The sequence below is a fragment of the Staurois parvus genome, unplaced genomic scaffold, assembly GCF_062004578.1.
Source record: "Staurois parvus isolate SC_StPar_1 unplaced genomic scaffold, SC_StPar_1.0 ptg000716l, whole genome shotgun sequence".
Taxonomy (NCBI): Eukaryota; Metazoa; Chordata; class Amphibia; order Anura; family Ranidae; genus Staurois; species Staurois parvus.
In genome coordinates, this window is record NW_028318512.1 from 2,091,978 (window position 1) to 2,108,085 (window position 16,108).

A 16,108-nucleotide genomic window follows, 5' to 3' on the forward strand; every position below is an offset into this window, starting at 1 on the left:
CTAAATGTGACAAAAACGTGTGTAAACGCAGTATCGCATTTAGCCGTGTTTAGCACTTGGACGTTTATTCATTTGATTAGCCAGAGTATTTTCCATTGTCATGGATAAATGCCCAAGTGCAAAACTCAGCAAGTGTTTGGCTGCATTTACATTAGTTTTTCTGTCTAAAACGATCCTCTCCTGAACACGATTATTCTATGTTAAGAAGAGGAAAATTTAACTGCCCCTAAACTCTGCAGCTCCTAAACTCTGGTAAAAGCCTATATGTACATGGACATATAGGCTTTTATTGAGTTGAGTTTAGAGGCTTTGGGGAAAAAATGCCTAAAGCTCCTAAACTCAAGTTTACATGAGACCTCAATGGGAAACCTGAGCCTTGGATAGTACACACAACCACCTTGATGAAATTAAATTCACATCAGAACCACCTTGATGAAATTAAATTCACATCACCGCAGAGGCCCCCCATCACCTCAGAGTCCCTTCATTACCACAGAGTCAAAGTCTCCCCGTCACATCAGAATCTATCCTATCATCAGAGTTACTTTTTGAATGAGTCTTCTCATCCATTTGTGATCCAGAGCAAACTTGATCATTTGGGTCCCATGCTTGTGGCACCCCAGGGGAACCCAAATGGCGCCCTGGTTGAGAAACACCGGTATACCCTATGGTATGTTGTCATACAGTCAGGGGCGGACTGACAACTCATGGGGCCCCCGGGCAATAGGGGATCATTGGGCCCCTGTGTCCTTGCCCAAACTCAAAAAAGCCTATGAAAAAGGTACCAGGGGAATCTCATGGGGCCCCCTACTGACCGTGGGCCCTCAGGCAGTGCCCAAGTTTCCAAATGGTCAGTCCGCCCCTGCATACAGTAAGGCTCCACATCAGCCAAGCTGCAGATGGCTGCATTGAACCAATTGTGCCAGACTTCCTTTCCCATGCAAACAGCATTGGAGCTGTCACAAGCACCATGACACAACTGAGACCCCCCCCCCCCCCGGTAGCCAGCTCAGAATAATCACCAGTATTCAAGCTGTAAGTTTACTGTCACATATGAAAGCAGAGCCATAACACGGTCTCTGTCTGCCAGTAAGCCTTGTTTATTAGGGAACATCTGGCGGTGTTCTTGTCCTGGTCCATAAAACTGCAGTAAAGTAACATTTGCTGTCCATTTCTGTGTGTCCCTGAGCACACGGGGCTCCGAATGCGCCAAACTGTGCTAGCAGGGGCCCAGATAAAGTCGACTGGCTGAACCCATTCATAACGTTCCTACAATGACATGATCTGACTTAACTGGCCATGGTGGGCACTGAAATGGATAAACTCAGCGTATGCATTATATATACATTATGAGAACACTTCATATTAAATATTTCAAAGACACATTATAGAAAGTGCTGTCTAAACACCTGCTGTGTATCCAGCAGGGGCCCCTAATCAACATTGCAGACTGCAAATGTGCTCCAGCAACTGTAAACACTTATTTTTTTGTATAATGTCCCCATGTTCCATCTATTACAGGTCCATTAAATCTACAATGTATGTTTCTATTTATAAAAGGCGCTACTAACAGCATAATCATATATAATAACTATAATGTGCTTAACATAATAACACGCATGCAAATATTTCCATACTGTGGCATAACAAGAACTATTTAGCATTATATTTACATTTGCTGTTCTGCTGAGAACAAGTTATCGGCCATATTAGAGTAGGCGATGTTGATGGTAGCCCAATAGAAAATGACTGCACGAAGGATGCCTCTTGGATTGGGAAAAAATTATTGGAGTAAGGGAACATTTATGCTTGCGTTGCTCTCTGAAGAGCAATCCACATTCAGATCGTGCTTCAGAGAGCATTTGAAAGGCAGCAAGGAGGCGTCATATATAACTGTGCTCTATTGAAAGTCCACAGTACAAAGTGCTTCCAAAAATCAAAAGGGAGAAAAATCACCCAGTCATCCAATGAGACCGGAGGAAGAAGGACACCTCAAAGCTCCCGGTGACAACAAAGATGAGTAGGAGCTCTTACCGGAGCTGTAGGGCTTTCAAACCAATGAAATACCAGCAGCGCTTTAGGGGTTAACCAGATGGTATAGCAATATTCCAACTCTCAGGTCCTCTCCAGCCTCACTTCCAAGCAGTAAGAGCATGCAGACTACAAAGGCTAATGGTCCTTATATAAGAATTTATTAAAATATATATATTGCACCTTTAGTTAAAAACAAATAGCCATCAAACAATCCGGGGATGCAGCAATCCCAATTTAATGTAACATTTGGCGGCCGTTTGGTGTAGTGACATCACATTAGACTCGTCATCAGGGATTATAATTTCTGCTGTGGATGTGTCATGTGTACACTGCCATCTGCTGCCTCTGCAGCTAAAGGGGAGCGGTAAAAAACATGGCTCAACCAAAGGATTTTATTTCCTCTCAACCCCATGTGTAAACCAGTCCTTAAACTCCCTCCATTACCCTTATCTTTACTTACAACATTGTTACTACACTTCTCAAAAAATGAAAGGAACACTTTTGAATCAGAGTATAGCATCAAGTCAATTAAACTCCTGGGATATTGATCTGGTCAGTTAATTAGCAGTGGGGGGCTGGTAATCAGTTTTAGCTGCTTCGTTGTCAATTAAACTAACAGGTGCACTATATGGGCAACAGTGAGATGACCACCAAAACAGGAATGTTTTTCAGGTGGAGGCCAGTGACATTTTTTCCATACTCATCTTTTCTGACTGTTTTTCACTAGTTTTGCATTTGGCTAGGGTCAGTGTCACTACTGGTAGCATGAGGCGATACCTGAACCCTACAGAGGTTGCACAGGCAGTCCAACCCCTCCAGGATGGCACATCAATACGTGCCATTGCCAGAAGGTTTGCTGTGTCTCCCAGCACAGTCTCAAGAGCATGGAGGAGATTCCAGGAGACAGGCAGTTACTGTAGGAGAGATGGACAGGGCCGTAGAAGGTCCTTAACCCATTAGCAGGACCGGAATCTGCTCCTTTGTGCAAGGAGGAACAGGGCGAGCACTGCCAGAGCCCTACAAAATGACCTCCAGCAGGCCACCGGTGTGAATGTCTCTGACCAAACAATCAGAAACAGATTGTTTGGTCAGAGACCCGACGTCCTCTAGTGGGCCCTGTGCTCATTGACCAGCACCATAGAGCTTGATTGGCTTGAACATCAGAATTGGCAGGTCCGCCACTGGCACTCTGTGCTTTTCACAGATGAAAGCAGGTTCACCCTGAGCACATGTGACAAACGTGAAAGGGTCTGGAGAAGCCATGGAGAATGCTATGCTGCCTGTAACATTGTTCAGCATGACCATTTTGGTGGTGGGTCAGTGATGGTCTGGGGAGGTATATCCATGGAGGAACACACAGGCCTCTAAAGGCTAGACAAAGGCACCCTGACTGCCATTAGGTATCGGGATGAAATCCTTGGACCCGTTGTTAGACCCTACACTAGTGCAGTGGGACCTGGGTTCCTCCTGGTGCACAACAATGCCCAGCCCCATGTGCTGAGAGTATGCAGGCAGTTCCTGGAGGATAAGGGAACGGATACCATTGAATGGCCCCCATACTCACCTGACATAAATCCAATAGAACACCTCTGAGATATGTTTTGGTCCATCCGACACTGCCAGGTTGCACCTCAGACTGTCCAGGAGCTCAGAGATGCCCTGGCCCAGATCTGAGAGGAAATACCCCAGGACACCATTTATCATCTCATTAGGAGCATGGCCAGACATTGTCAGGCATACATACAAGCACGTGGGGGCCATACAAACTACTGAGGACCATTCTGAGTTGCTGCAATGAAATTTCATAATAATGAACTAGCCTGCTGCATCATTTTTTCATTTTGATTTTCGGGGTGTTTTTGAATCCAGTCTTCCGTAGGTTAATCATTTTAATTTCCATCAAACGATGGGGCATCCTTACATTCCTAACACATTACCCAGTCCATATCAATATAGATATCCAGCAGGAGATTTTTCCCCATTGAGATCTAATGTATTTTCAAAATGTTCCTTTAATTTTTTTGAGCAGTGTATATTATATATCAAGTCCATCCATATGATTTCATTGTGACCCTTCATTTTTACTTCCCCATTCAGAATCATTTGACTAATTTCTCAGTCCAGACCCTAAAGCTGAACTCCAGCCTTCTCTTCAATCTTCCCAATTCTACAGGCTTCTCTCCTATCCTGAAATTACTTAGGCTCCATTCATACTTGCCATGAGACGTTGGAAACAAAGTCACATGACAAATCACAGCCCATGTATTTCAAAGGAAGCCATTCAAATTTACGTGACTTTAAGTTGCAGTGACTTTAAAAAAGTTTCTGCCCTATTTTAATGTGATTTTCATGCGACTTGAGTGCCACAGACTGTAATGAAAACTTTCAAAAGTTGCATCTTGATGTTGTCAATGCGACAGTTGTGCAACAGTCAAAGCCAAAGTCAACAGCCAAAGTCACGTTCAAGTTGCACCTATTCAAAGTCGCAATGGAAATCGCACACCTTTGAAGTTGCACAAGTGTGAATGGAGCTTTACTCTGATTTTACTGCACACTGTATGAAAAAAAACCTGAAAACAGCGTGAGGTTCCTCTCAAACATCAATAGACTGATTCAAGCATGCAGACTAGTAGGCCAGGAAATTGGTGGGGGAGCATGCCCCCACAAACCATACCCCCTGGCAAAGCACCTTGTCCCCATGCTGATGAGGAAAAGGACCTCCTTCCAGAACCTTGACTGGTGGATGTGGGAGTTTGTGATAGAGACACTTATTGAAGTAATCTGAAAGTCCTCTTTAACAATAAGACAGCACCCAGACACTGCCTGCCCCCTCCTCCATGTCAATGTGTTAGGGGTATATAGTACTCTTCACAAAAGAAACAAATCGGACAGTGAAAAAAGTAAAATAAAACAAAATGGGGTAGATTTACTAAAACTGGTGCACAACTGCACCAGATTTTGCACTCTCCAGTTTTAGTAAATAACCCCAAAGTGACCATGCAAAAACGGTAATCAAATACAAAAAAAAAAGGGGAAAAAAAACAAATACAAGGAAAGCTAAATAAACTACCCTAAATATACACTGATTTCAACCACACACCCTCTAAATAAAGATTAAAAAACAGTAGATTGCTTTTTCAAAGAAATTCTGCCTAAGCAGATCAATAAAAAGGATAATAAAGTTTCCACTTCAGCTAAATTTCATCAAAGGTAAAATCATAAACTTTGTGGTGAAATCAAATTTATCCAAATCATTCCAATCATCCCTAACGGCAACAACAACAATAGCAATACACCAAAGGGGACATATGAATGGCAATTTGTGCTACACTTACCAATTGGCTCCTTTTGATTCTGAAAAAGGATCTTGCTGTTACTGCCATCCATGTTTGCCATATTGATGCTGTTTCCATCCATCCAGAAAATCTTCCTTTACAACAGAAACAAAAAATAAACATGTAATGCAAAAAGATATTTCCAATTCATCTAAATTGAAACATGTGTTTGGTTTTAGGTCAATAACATAACAGCCAATTCCTACTTTCATTGTGGCCTGAAAAATGTTCCCCTTGCCAGGGGCTGAAAAACAATTAGGATCCTTCACTCTATTCCCACCTGGAAAGCCAAAAAATGGCCTAAAAAATGACCACCTAACAGCAACAGGGTTAAATCCGCTTAATCTGCTTTGGACAACGATGCAGCAGAGAAAATTGTGCACAGGAAAGCATGTTTGTAAATTTATTATTTATATCCATCTTCATAAAAACCTGCTAAGTACATTTAACAATATTTTAAAGATCTGTTGATGCAATTATGATCTGTATATTGTAATTTATAAACATGTTAAATTGCCTATTAAATGTGAAGGATTTGGGTTTATTATGTATGTAAGTGTATATTGATTGGTTTTGGTGAAAGTTATAGTGCATATAAACTATGGTATATACACTGGAATTTTTCATATCCATTAGAAAATTTAAAAAAATCCAATTTCTTCATAAATTTTGGCCAAAATGTATTCTGCTACATATCTTTCGAAAACAAATCCCAATAGGTGTACATTGATTGGTTTGCCTGGAAGGTATAGCATCTACAAACTATGATATATATATATTGGATTTTTTTTTAAATATTACTAACTGTGGTGATCAGTGACTCATAATGGGACTGCATTAGTGTGGCGAGCAATCTGACACTAACTGACGTTGGGGGGAATTCACTAATTGATGCTGACAGCACCAGTGACATTAATACAGTGATCAGTGATAATACTATACACTGTTACTATACTTATGACATTGGCTGGAAAGGGGTTAACATCTAGGACAGTCAAGGGGTTAAAATGTATGCCTAACAATGTGTAATATAGGTAAAGTGTGCTGCTTATTACTAATAGATCTTTTATTTTCTCATCCTGCAAAGCAGGGATGAGAAATAAAGAGGTTGTTTTCTCTGCACAGAGCTCTGTGTTGATTGTCAACACAGAGCTCTGTGCTGTAATTGGACTTAGCTGATCAGCAGGTTCCAACCTTGAATCATTGACTGGAACTTGCTGACATGTTCTCACTGTGTACAATCATAGTGGATGCCAGCTGGGAAGGGGGTGGGGGGCGCATGTGTACGCCCCAAACCTGGAAGCAGGTAGCAATGTATGGGTATGTTGCTTTGCTTGTGCGGGCTGCCCATCCACAGGACATTTTGGGCTGTCTATCCACAAGCAGTTAATATCATTACAATTATTAGTAGTAGTAGTAGAAATATTGCCAACATTCTAAAATCTCCGCTCCTCACAAGACCTCCTTCTCTCTAGTTTCCTGGTCTCCTCCTCCCATGCCCGCCTCCAGGACTTCTCCAGGGTGTCACCTTTTCTCCCTGCCCCAACCCATCAGATTATCACTAGAGATGAGCGAATCGAAGTATCCGAAGTGGAATTCGAGTCGAATATCGGAAAAATTTCGATTCGTGCCGAATCCGAAAAACAGCCTAATTCGGACGCGCGAATCGAAATTTTTCCGAAAATGGCGGCTGACATGTGCGGCGACGGAGCGGGGATGTCGGGGAAGGCGCGCAGACAAGGCGCGCTGCCCCATAATGCATTCCTCAACGACATGTGATCGCATCAGCCAATCAGCAGCCAGCCAGCCAGCACTGTGTAATGGTCGAGGTATATATAGCGGCCATTTTGGAAATCTTCATTTGCCTGCAGTCATTGAACAGAGGCAGACCGCTCTGTACTAGGGACAGGGACAGAGTTAGGGCCACAGAAACGAGAATTGGGGACAGAGAGAAGTTACTTAGGGACAGAGAACCATTACTCAGGGACACAGACTTGTTAATGAGGGCCACAGAATCGTTATTTAGGGACAAAGAAACGCTAGTTAGGGCCACAGAATTCATACTCAGGGACAGACAGAATTGTTACTCAGTGCCAGAGAATTGTTACTTAGGGCCACAGAAACGTTATTAGGGCCACAGAATTTTTACTCAGGGACAGACAGAATTGTTACTGAGTGCCAGAGAATTGTTACTCAGGGACAGACAGAATTGTTACTGAGTGCCAGAGAATTCTTACTCAGGGCCACAGAATTCATTCTCAGGGACAGACAGAATTGTTACTCAGGGACAGACAGAATTGTTACTGAGTGCCAGAGAATTGTTACTCAGGGACAGACAGAATTGTTACTGAGTGCCAGAGAATTGTTACTCAGGGACAGACAGAATTGTTACTGAGTGCCAGAGAATTGTTACTCAGGGACAGACAGAATTGTTACTGAGTGCCAGAGAATTGTTACTCAGGGACAGACAGAATTGTTACTGAGTGCCAGAGAATTGTTACTCAGGGACAGACAGAATTGTTACTGAGTGCCAGAGAATTGTTACTCAGGGACAGACAGAATTGTTACTGAGTGCCAGAGAATTGTTACTCGCACAGACACAAAATTGTTACTTGCACAGACACAGAATTGTTACTCGCGCAGACACAGAATTGTTACTCAGGGCCACAGAATTCATACTCAGGGACAGACAGAATTGTTACTGAGTGCCAGAGAATTGTTACTCAGGGACAGACAGAATTGTTACTGAGTGCCAGAGAATTGTTACTCAGGGACAGACAGAATTGTTACTGAGTGCCAGAGAATTGTTACTCGCACAGACACAAAATTGTTACTTGCACAGACACAGAATTGTTACTCGCACAGACACAGAATTGTTACTCAGGGCCACAGAATTCATACTCAGGGACAGACAGAATTGTTACTGAGCGCCAGAGAATTGTTACTCAGGGACAGACAGAATTGTTACTGAGTGCCAGAGAATTGTTACTCAGGGACAGACAGAATTGTTACTGAGTGCCAGAGAATTGTTACTCAGGGACAGACAGAATTGTTACTGAGTGCCAGAGAATTGTTACTCAGGGACAGACAGAATTGTTACTGAGTGCCAGAGAATTGTTACTCGCACAGACACAAAATTGTTACTTGCACAGACACAGAATTGTTACTCGCACAGACACAGAATTGTTACTCAGGGCCACAGAATTCATACTCAGGGACAGACAGAATTGTTACTGAGTGCCAGAGAATTGTTACTCAGGGACAGACAGAATTGTTACTGAGTGCCAGAGAATTGTTACTCGCACAGACACAAAATTGTTACTTGCACAGACACAGAATTGTTACTCGCACAGACACAGAATTGTTACTCAGGGCCACAGAATTCATACTCAGGGACAGACAGAATTGTTACTGAGCGCCAGAGAATTGTTACTCAGGGACAGACAGAATTGTTACTGAGTGCCAGAGAATTGTTACTCAGGGACAGAAAGAATTGTTACTGAGTGCCAGAGAATTGTTACTCAGGGACAGACAGAATTGTTACTGAGTGCCAGAGAATTGTTACTCAGGGACAGACAGAATTGTTACTGAGTGCCAGAGAATTGTTACTCGCACAGACACAAAATTGTTACTTGCACAGACACAGAATTGTTACTCGCACAGACACAGAATTGTTACTCAGGGCCACAGAATTCATACTCAGGGACAGACAGAATTGTTACTGAGTGCCAGAGAATTGTTACTCAGGGACAGACAGAATTGTTACTGAGTGCCAGAGAATTGTTACTCGCACAGACACAAAATTGTTACTTGCACAGACACAGAATTGTTACTCGCACAGACACAGAATTGTTACTCAGGGCCACAGAATTCATACTCAGGGACAGACAGAATTGTTACTGAGCGCCAGAGAATTGTTACTCAGGGACAGACAGAATTGTTACTGAGTGCCAGAGAATTGTTACTCAGGGACAGACAGAATTGTTACTGAGTGCCAGAGAATTGTTACTCAGGGACAGACAGAATTGTTACTGAGTGCCAGAGAATTGTTACTCAGGGACAGACAGAATTGTTACTGAGTGCCAGAGAATTGTTACTCGCACAGACACAAAATTGTTACTTGCACAGACACAGAATTGTTACTCGCACAGACACAGAATTGTTACTCAGGGCCACAGAATTCATACTCAGGGACAGACAGAATTGTTACTGAGTGCCAGAGAATTGTTACTCAGGGACAGACAGAATTGTTACTGAGTGCCAGAGAATTGTTACTCAGGGACAGACAGAATTGTTACTGAGTGCCAGAGAATTGTTACTCGCACAGACACAAAATTGTTACTTGCACAGACACAGAATTGTTACTCGCACAGACACAGAATTGTTACTCAGGGCCACAGAATTCATACTCAGTGACAGACAGAATTGTTACTGAGTGCCAGAGAATTGTTACTCAGGGACAGACAGAATTGTTACTGAGTGCCAGAGAATTGTTACTCAGGGACAGACAGAATTGTTACTGAGTGCCAGAGAATTGTTACTCGCACAGACACAAAATTGTTACTTGCACAGACACAGAATTGTTACTCGCACAGACACAGAATTGTTACTGAGTGCCAGAGAATTGTTACTCAGGGACAGACAGAATTGTTACTGAGTGCCAGAGAATTGTTACTCAGGGACAGACAGAATTGTTACTGAGTGCCAGAGAATTGTTACTCAGGGACAGACAGAATTGTTACTGAGTGCCAGAGAATTGTTACTCGCACAGACACAAAATTGTTACTTGCACAGACACAGAATTGTTACTCGCGCAGACACAGAATTGTTACTCAGGGCCACAGAATTCATACTCAGGGACAGACAGAATTGTTACTGAGTGCCAGAGAATTGTTACTCAGGGACAGACAGAATTGTTACTGAGTGCCAGAGAATTGTTACTCAGGGACAGACAGAATTGTTACTGAGTGCCAGAGAATTGTTACTCGCACAGACACAAAATTGTTACTTGCACAGACACAGAATTGTTACTCGCACAGACACAGAATTGTTACTCGCACAGACACAGAATTGTTACTCAGGGCCACAGAATTCATACTCAGGGACAGACAGAATTGTTACTGAGTGCCAGAGAATTGTTACTCAGGGACACCTAATCGTTGAATTAAATAGTATGTCAGACAACATGCAGAGGAGTGGCAGAGGAGGCAATGTTTTAGGAGCGAGCAGACGTGGCAGCAGAGGAAGGGGTCGAGGCAGCAGTATTCGCAGCCAGAGGCCAGTGCTCCCGGTGTCATCCAGCGGTCGTGTCTCCACCGACAACCCTGCCGTCATTGATTGGTTGGCTCGGTCGTCTTCCTCTTCCCAGGTCACCTCTGACACCTACAGCCAACGGTCGGTGGGTACGTCAGACACAACCGTTAGTTGGCATGGCCCGGGACCAAGCCCACTGAAATCACGTGTCCTCTACCTGCCCCTGTCCTTTGCTGTTCCCTCACCAAGCGAAGTATCGCATGCTGTGGGCTCAGCCCCACTGTACAGTGAGGAAGAGCTAACAGAGGGCGGTCAGGAACGGGGGGAGACATCGGCCTTTTCAGCAGCCAAGCGAACAAGTACTGGCGAGGAGAGTGGCTCGGTAGCCGGTCTAGAGACAGGTCTGTCTCCTGACCCAGACGCAGCCGAGGGGGCTAGTAGTGAGGCGGAGACCCTACTTGATGATGAGGAGGTTGATCGCACTTGGCAGCCTCGTCGTCATCAGGCAATTTCTTCCGCATCATCAGGAGAAGAGGGTGGCAGCTTGGCAGCGAGCAAAACAGTCGGTGGGTTGCCCAGGAGACAGCAGCAGGGTCGCATCAGTGTCAGTGGAGCCAAACGTCCACGGAGTAGAGCACCAGCTCCACTGCAGCCTACCACCACGGCCAGTAGTGGTGCCGGTGCGCACGGAGGAAGTAGCAGTCAGCCAGTGAAGAGTAGCGGGGGCAAAGTTTCCTACTCGGTGGTGTGGCAATTTTTCCTCAAGCCGCCCGAGGAAGTAAACGTAGCCGTATGTCGACTATGTGGCCAGAAATGCAAGCGTGGCCAGGGGGCCCATGTTGGGACTACAGCGTTGCGTCAGCATATGCAGCGTCACCATTCGGTGGCCTGGGAAAACCGTGATAAACATACGGCGGTTCTGCCTGCCCCAGCCCCCGCTCCATCACCCGCTCCGTTACTTGCTCCGTCACCCGACGTCGTCAATCGCCCTCTATCAGCCAGTCAAGGCTCCAACACCTCTGCTGAGGGGAGTTGTCGCTCATTGGCATCTTCCGCTCGTTCAGATGCTCCTTCTCCTGCTACTCCTCTTCTCGGATTCCGTCAACAGTCTTTCTTGGAATCCGTATCCAAGAGACAACAGTTTGCGAGCACGCACCCGACGGTGCAAAAGCTGAACGTCCTCCTGTCCAAGTTGCTGGTGCTGCAGTCCCTCCCTTTCCAACTGGTGGACTCAGCACCTTTCCGAGAAATGATGGCTTGTGCCGCGCCGCGGTGGAGAGTGCCAAGCCGTCATTTCTTTGCCCAAAAGGCAGTGCCAGCCCTGCATTCACATGTAGAAGAGATGGTGGGCCAGTCTTTGAGCATGTCGGTCTCTGCCAAAGTGCACGGCAGCGCCGACGTGTGGAGCTGTAACTACGGTCAGGGACAGTACATGTCATTTACGGCCCACTGGGTGAACGTGGTGCCGGCACAGCCGCACCAGCAACTTGGACAGGTCACGACGCTTTTGCCTCCACGTTTGCACGTCCTTGGTCCAGCAAGCATGTCCGCCTCTACCACCTCTTTTTCCGCCGTGTCCTCAGCCGCCACCCCCGTGCCAAGTCCCATTACCCGACCGGCATATCACATGTGCAGGGCGCAACGGTGTCACGCTGTGCTGCACCTGGTATGCCTTGGCGAACGTAGTCACACAGGGGAGGAACTGCTGAGTGTAATGAACAGAGAAATCGACAGATGGCTGTCTCCGCGCAAACTAAAAATCGGAACCATGTTGACTGACAACGGAAAGAACATGGTGTCTGCTCTGCGTCAAGGAAGGTTGTGCCATGCGCCATGCATGGCTCACGTGTTCAATCTGGTTGTCAAGCGGTTCCTAAAATCCACCATCCCACTGCAAGACATCCTTAAAATGTCACGTAAACTGTGCATGCATTTCAGCCATTCCTACACCGCAAAGAACACCCTCATTGAGCTGCAGCGGCAGAACGGAATTCCACAGCATCGCCTGATCTGCGACGTTGCAACAAGGTGGAATTCAACCCTACACATGTTAGACCGCCTTTACGAGCAGCGAAAGGCCATCACCGATTTCCTGATGTTACAAGCGGATAAAGGTACTCCCCTGTGTAACTTAGATGTCAGCCATTGGCAGCTCATGCGTGACACCTGCCGCTTGCTCAGGCCCTTTGAGGAGGCCACGCTATTCGTGAGTCGGCAGGACTATGGGATGAACGACGTCATTCCTCTGTTGCACGTCCTGGAACAAATGCTGTTAACAATGGCTGGTCAGGGTGCGGTAGACGTGGCGCACAGATCTCAACGCCACATGACCCCTGTGGGGGCAGGACAGGAAGAAGAGGAGGAGGTAGAGGAGGACATTTGTGCTCAGGAATTATTGAGTGAAATGGGTGGTTTTTCCACTCAGCGGACAGGAGTGGAGGAGCAGGAGCATCTGGTAGAGGAGGAGGAGGAGGAGACAGAGGACCCAGACGCACCGTGGCAGTATGCTGTGGAGATGGAGGCAGGGAGTCCCTCGCATTCCTTGGCACAAATGGCCCATAGCATGCTCGGTTGCTTGCGTAGCGACAGCCGAATAATAACCATCAGACAGAGGGATGACTTTTGGCTGTCCACCTTGTTGGACCCTCGCTACCGGTCCAAAATGGTGGCCTTTTTCACACCTGCTGAGAGGGAGGCCAAAATTACGTACTATAAAAACCACCTATGTAGTCAGTTGGTCTCTGCCTTTGTGCGCCAACGTCCATCCTCAGACACTGTGGGCCCTGTGCGCTCGCGTTCCGCTGGCATGGCAGCAGGGGAGGGGTGGGGTGGTAGGAGCAGTGGCAGCTCCACCAGCAGCGGCTGCCTCAGTCTGCAGTCGATGATGAGTAGCTTTCTTCACCAGCGCAGTGAGGAAACTACTAACCAGCCGCAGCAGCAGCAGCAGCATCAGGTGGACCTGGAGCAGGAGCTCAAACAACAGGCTTGGGCCTACTTGGACAGCACCCTGCCAACCGAGGTAGACAATCCCCTTGACTACTGGGCAACGAAACTTGACCTTTGGCCCCAACTAGCTGAATTTGCCCTTGAAAGGCTGTCATGCCCGGCCAGTAGCGTGGCATCGGAGCGCGTGTTTAGTGCGGCAGGAGGTATTGTAACTCCGCGGAGGACACGACTGTCCACCCAAAGTGTGGAGAGACTCACGTTTGTGAAAATGAATCAGGCGTGGATTAGTCTGGATTTCAAACCACCAGTTCCTGACACAACTGACTAAATCCGCCATGAATCATGCCTCAAACATGTGCCACTTTCAGGTCTCCTCACACTGCTGGTGTGTTTAATTTTTTGACATAGGGTGCTGGCAGATTACGGGCCTCCTATAGCTGCTGCCAGGCCCCTAATCTGCCATAGGCCCCTATATACCGCCTCCTCATGCTGCTGCTAGGTCCAAAGTCTCTCATGGGTCCCTGTACGGCCTCCCATTGCTGCTGTCTCCATCGCCACACTCTGCTGCCATGTGCCACTTTCAGGTCTCTTCACACTGCTGGTGTGTTAAATTTTTTGACATAGGGTGCAGGCAGATTACGGGCCTCACATAGCTGCTGCCAGGCCCCTAATCTGCCATGGGCCCCTATATACCGCCTCCTCATGCTGCTGCCAAGTCCAGAGTCTCTCATGGGTCCCTGTACGGCCTCCCATTGCTGCTGTCTCCATCGCCACACTCTGCTGCCATGTGCCACTTTCAGGTCTCTTCACACTGCTGGTGTGTTAAATTTTTTGACATAGGGTGCAGGCAGATTACGGGCCTCACATAGCTGCTGCCAGGCCCCTAATCTGCCATGGGCCCCTATATACCGCCTCCTCATGCTGCTGCCAAGTCCAGAGTCTGTCATGGGTCCCTGTACGGCCTCCCATTGCTGCTGTCTCCATCGCCACACTCTGCTGCCATGTGCCACTTTCAGGTCTCTTCACACTGCTGGTGTGTTAAATTTTTTGACATAGGGTGCAGGCAGATTACGGGCCTCACATAGCTGCTGCCAGGCCCCTAATCTGCCATGGGCCCCTATATACCGCCTCCTCATGCTGCTGCCAAGTCTAGAGTCTCTCATGGGTCCCTGTACGGCCTCCCATTGCTGCTGTCTCCATCGCCACACTCTGCTGCCATGTGCCACTTTCAGGTCTCTTCACACTGCTGGTGTGTTAAATTTTTTGACATAGGGTGCAGGCAGATTACGGGCCTCACATAGCTGCTGCCAGGCCCCTAATCTGCCATGGGCCCCTATATACCGCCTCCTCATGCTGCTGCCAAGTCTAGAGTCTGTCATGGGTCCCTGTACGGCCTCCCATTGCTGCTGTCTCCATCGCCACACTCTGCTGCCATGTGCCACTTTCAGGTCTCTTCACACTGCTGGTGTGTTAAATTTTTTGACATAGGGTGCAGGCAGATTACGGGCCTCACATAGCTGCTGCCAGGCCCCTAATCTGCCATGGGCCCCTATATACCGCCTCCTCATGCTGCTGCCAAGTCTAGAGTCTCTCATGGGTCCCTGTACGGCCTCCCATTGCTGCTGTCTCCATCGCCACACTCTGCCATGTGCCACTTTCAGGTCTCTTCACACTGCTGGTGTGTTAAATTTTTTGACATAGGGTGCAGGCAGATTACGGGCCTCACATAGCTGCTGCCAGGCCCCTAATCTGCCATGGGCCCCTATATACCGCCTCCTCATGCTGCTGCCAAGTCCAGAGTCTGTCATGGTCCCTGTACGGCCTCCCATTGCTGCTGTCTCCATCGCCACACTCTGCTGCCATGTGCCACTTTCAGGTCTCTTCACACTGCTGGTGTGTTAAATTTTTTGACATAGGGTGCAGGCAGATTACGGGCCTCACATAGCTGCTGCCAGGCCCCTAATCTGCCATGGGCCCCTATATACCGCCTCCTCATGCTGCTGCCAAGTCCAGAGTCTGTCATGGTCCCTGTACGGCCTCCCATTGCTGCTGTCTCCATCGCCACACTCTGCTGCCATGTGCCACTTTCAGGTCTCTTCACACTGCTGGTGTGTTAAATTTTTTGACATAGGGTGCAGGCAGATTACGGGCCTCACATAGCTGCTGCCAGGCCCCTAATCTGCCATGGGCCCCTATATACCGCCTCCTCATGCTGCTGCCAAGTCCAGAGTCTGTCATGGTCCCTGTACGGCCTCCCATTGCTGCTGTCTCCATCGCCACACTCTGCCATGTGCCACTTTCAGGTCTCTTCACACTGCTGGTGTGTTTAATTTTTTGACATAGGGTGCAGGCAGATTACGGGCCTCACATAGCTGCTGCCAGGCCCCTAATCTGCCATGGGCCCCTATATACCGCCTCCTCATGCTGCTGCCAAGTCCAGAGTCTGTCATGGTCCCTGTACGGCCTCCCATTGCTGCTGTCTCCATCGCCACACTCTGCTGCCATGTGCCACTTTCAGGTCTCTTCACACTGCTGGTGTG

The 16,108-nt window shown here is 47.2% G+C and overlaps 1 protein-coding gene across 1 annotated transcript in view; it reads right to left on the reverse strand.

The window, feature by feature from the left end:
• The window catches only part of LRP1B (LDL receptor related protein 1B), a 2,076,109-nt gene that overhangs the window by 713,747 nt on the left and 1,346,254 nt on the right, over nucleotides 1-16,108 (reverse strand). The window contains exon 31 of the mRNA XM_089653623.1: nucleotides 5,370-5,464. Within this exon, the coding sequence (XP_089509749.1) occupies nucleotides 5,370-5,464 (95 nt within the window). The remainder of the gene's footprint in view (nucleotides 1-5,369; nucleotides 5,465-16,108) is intronic.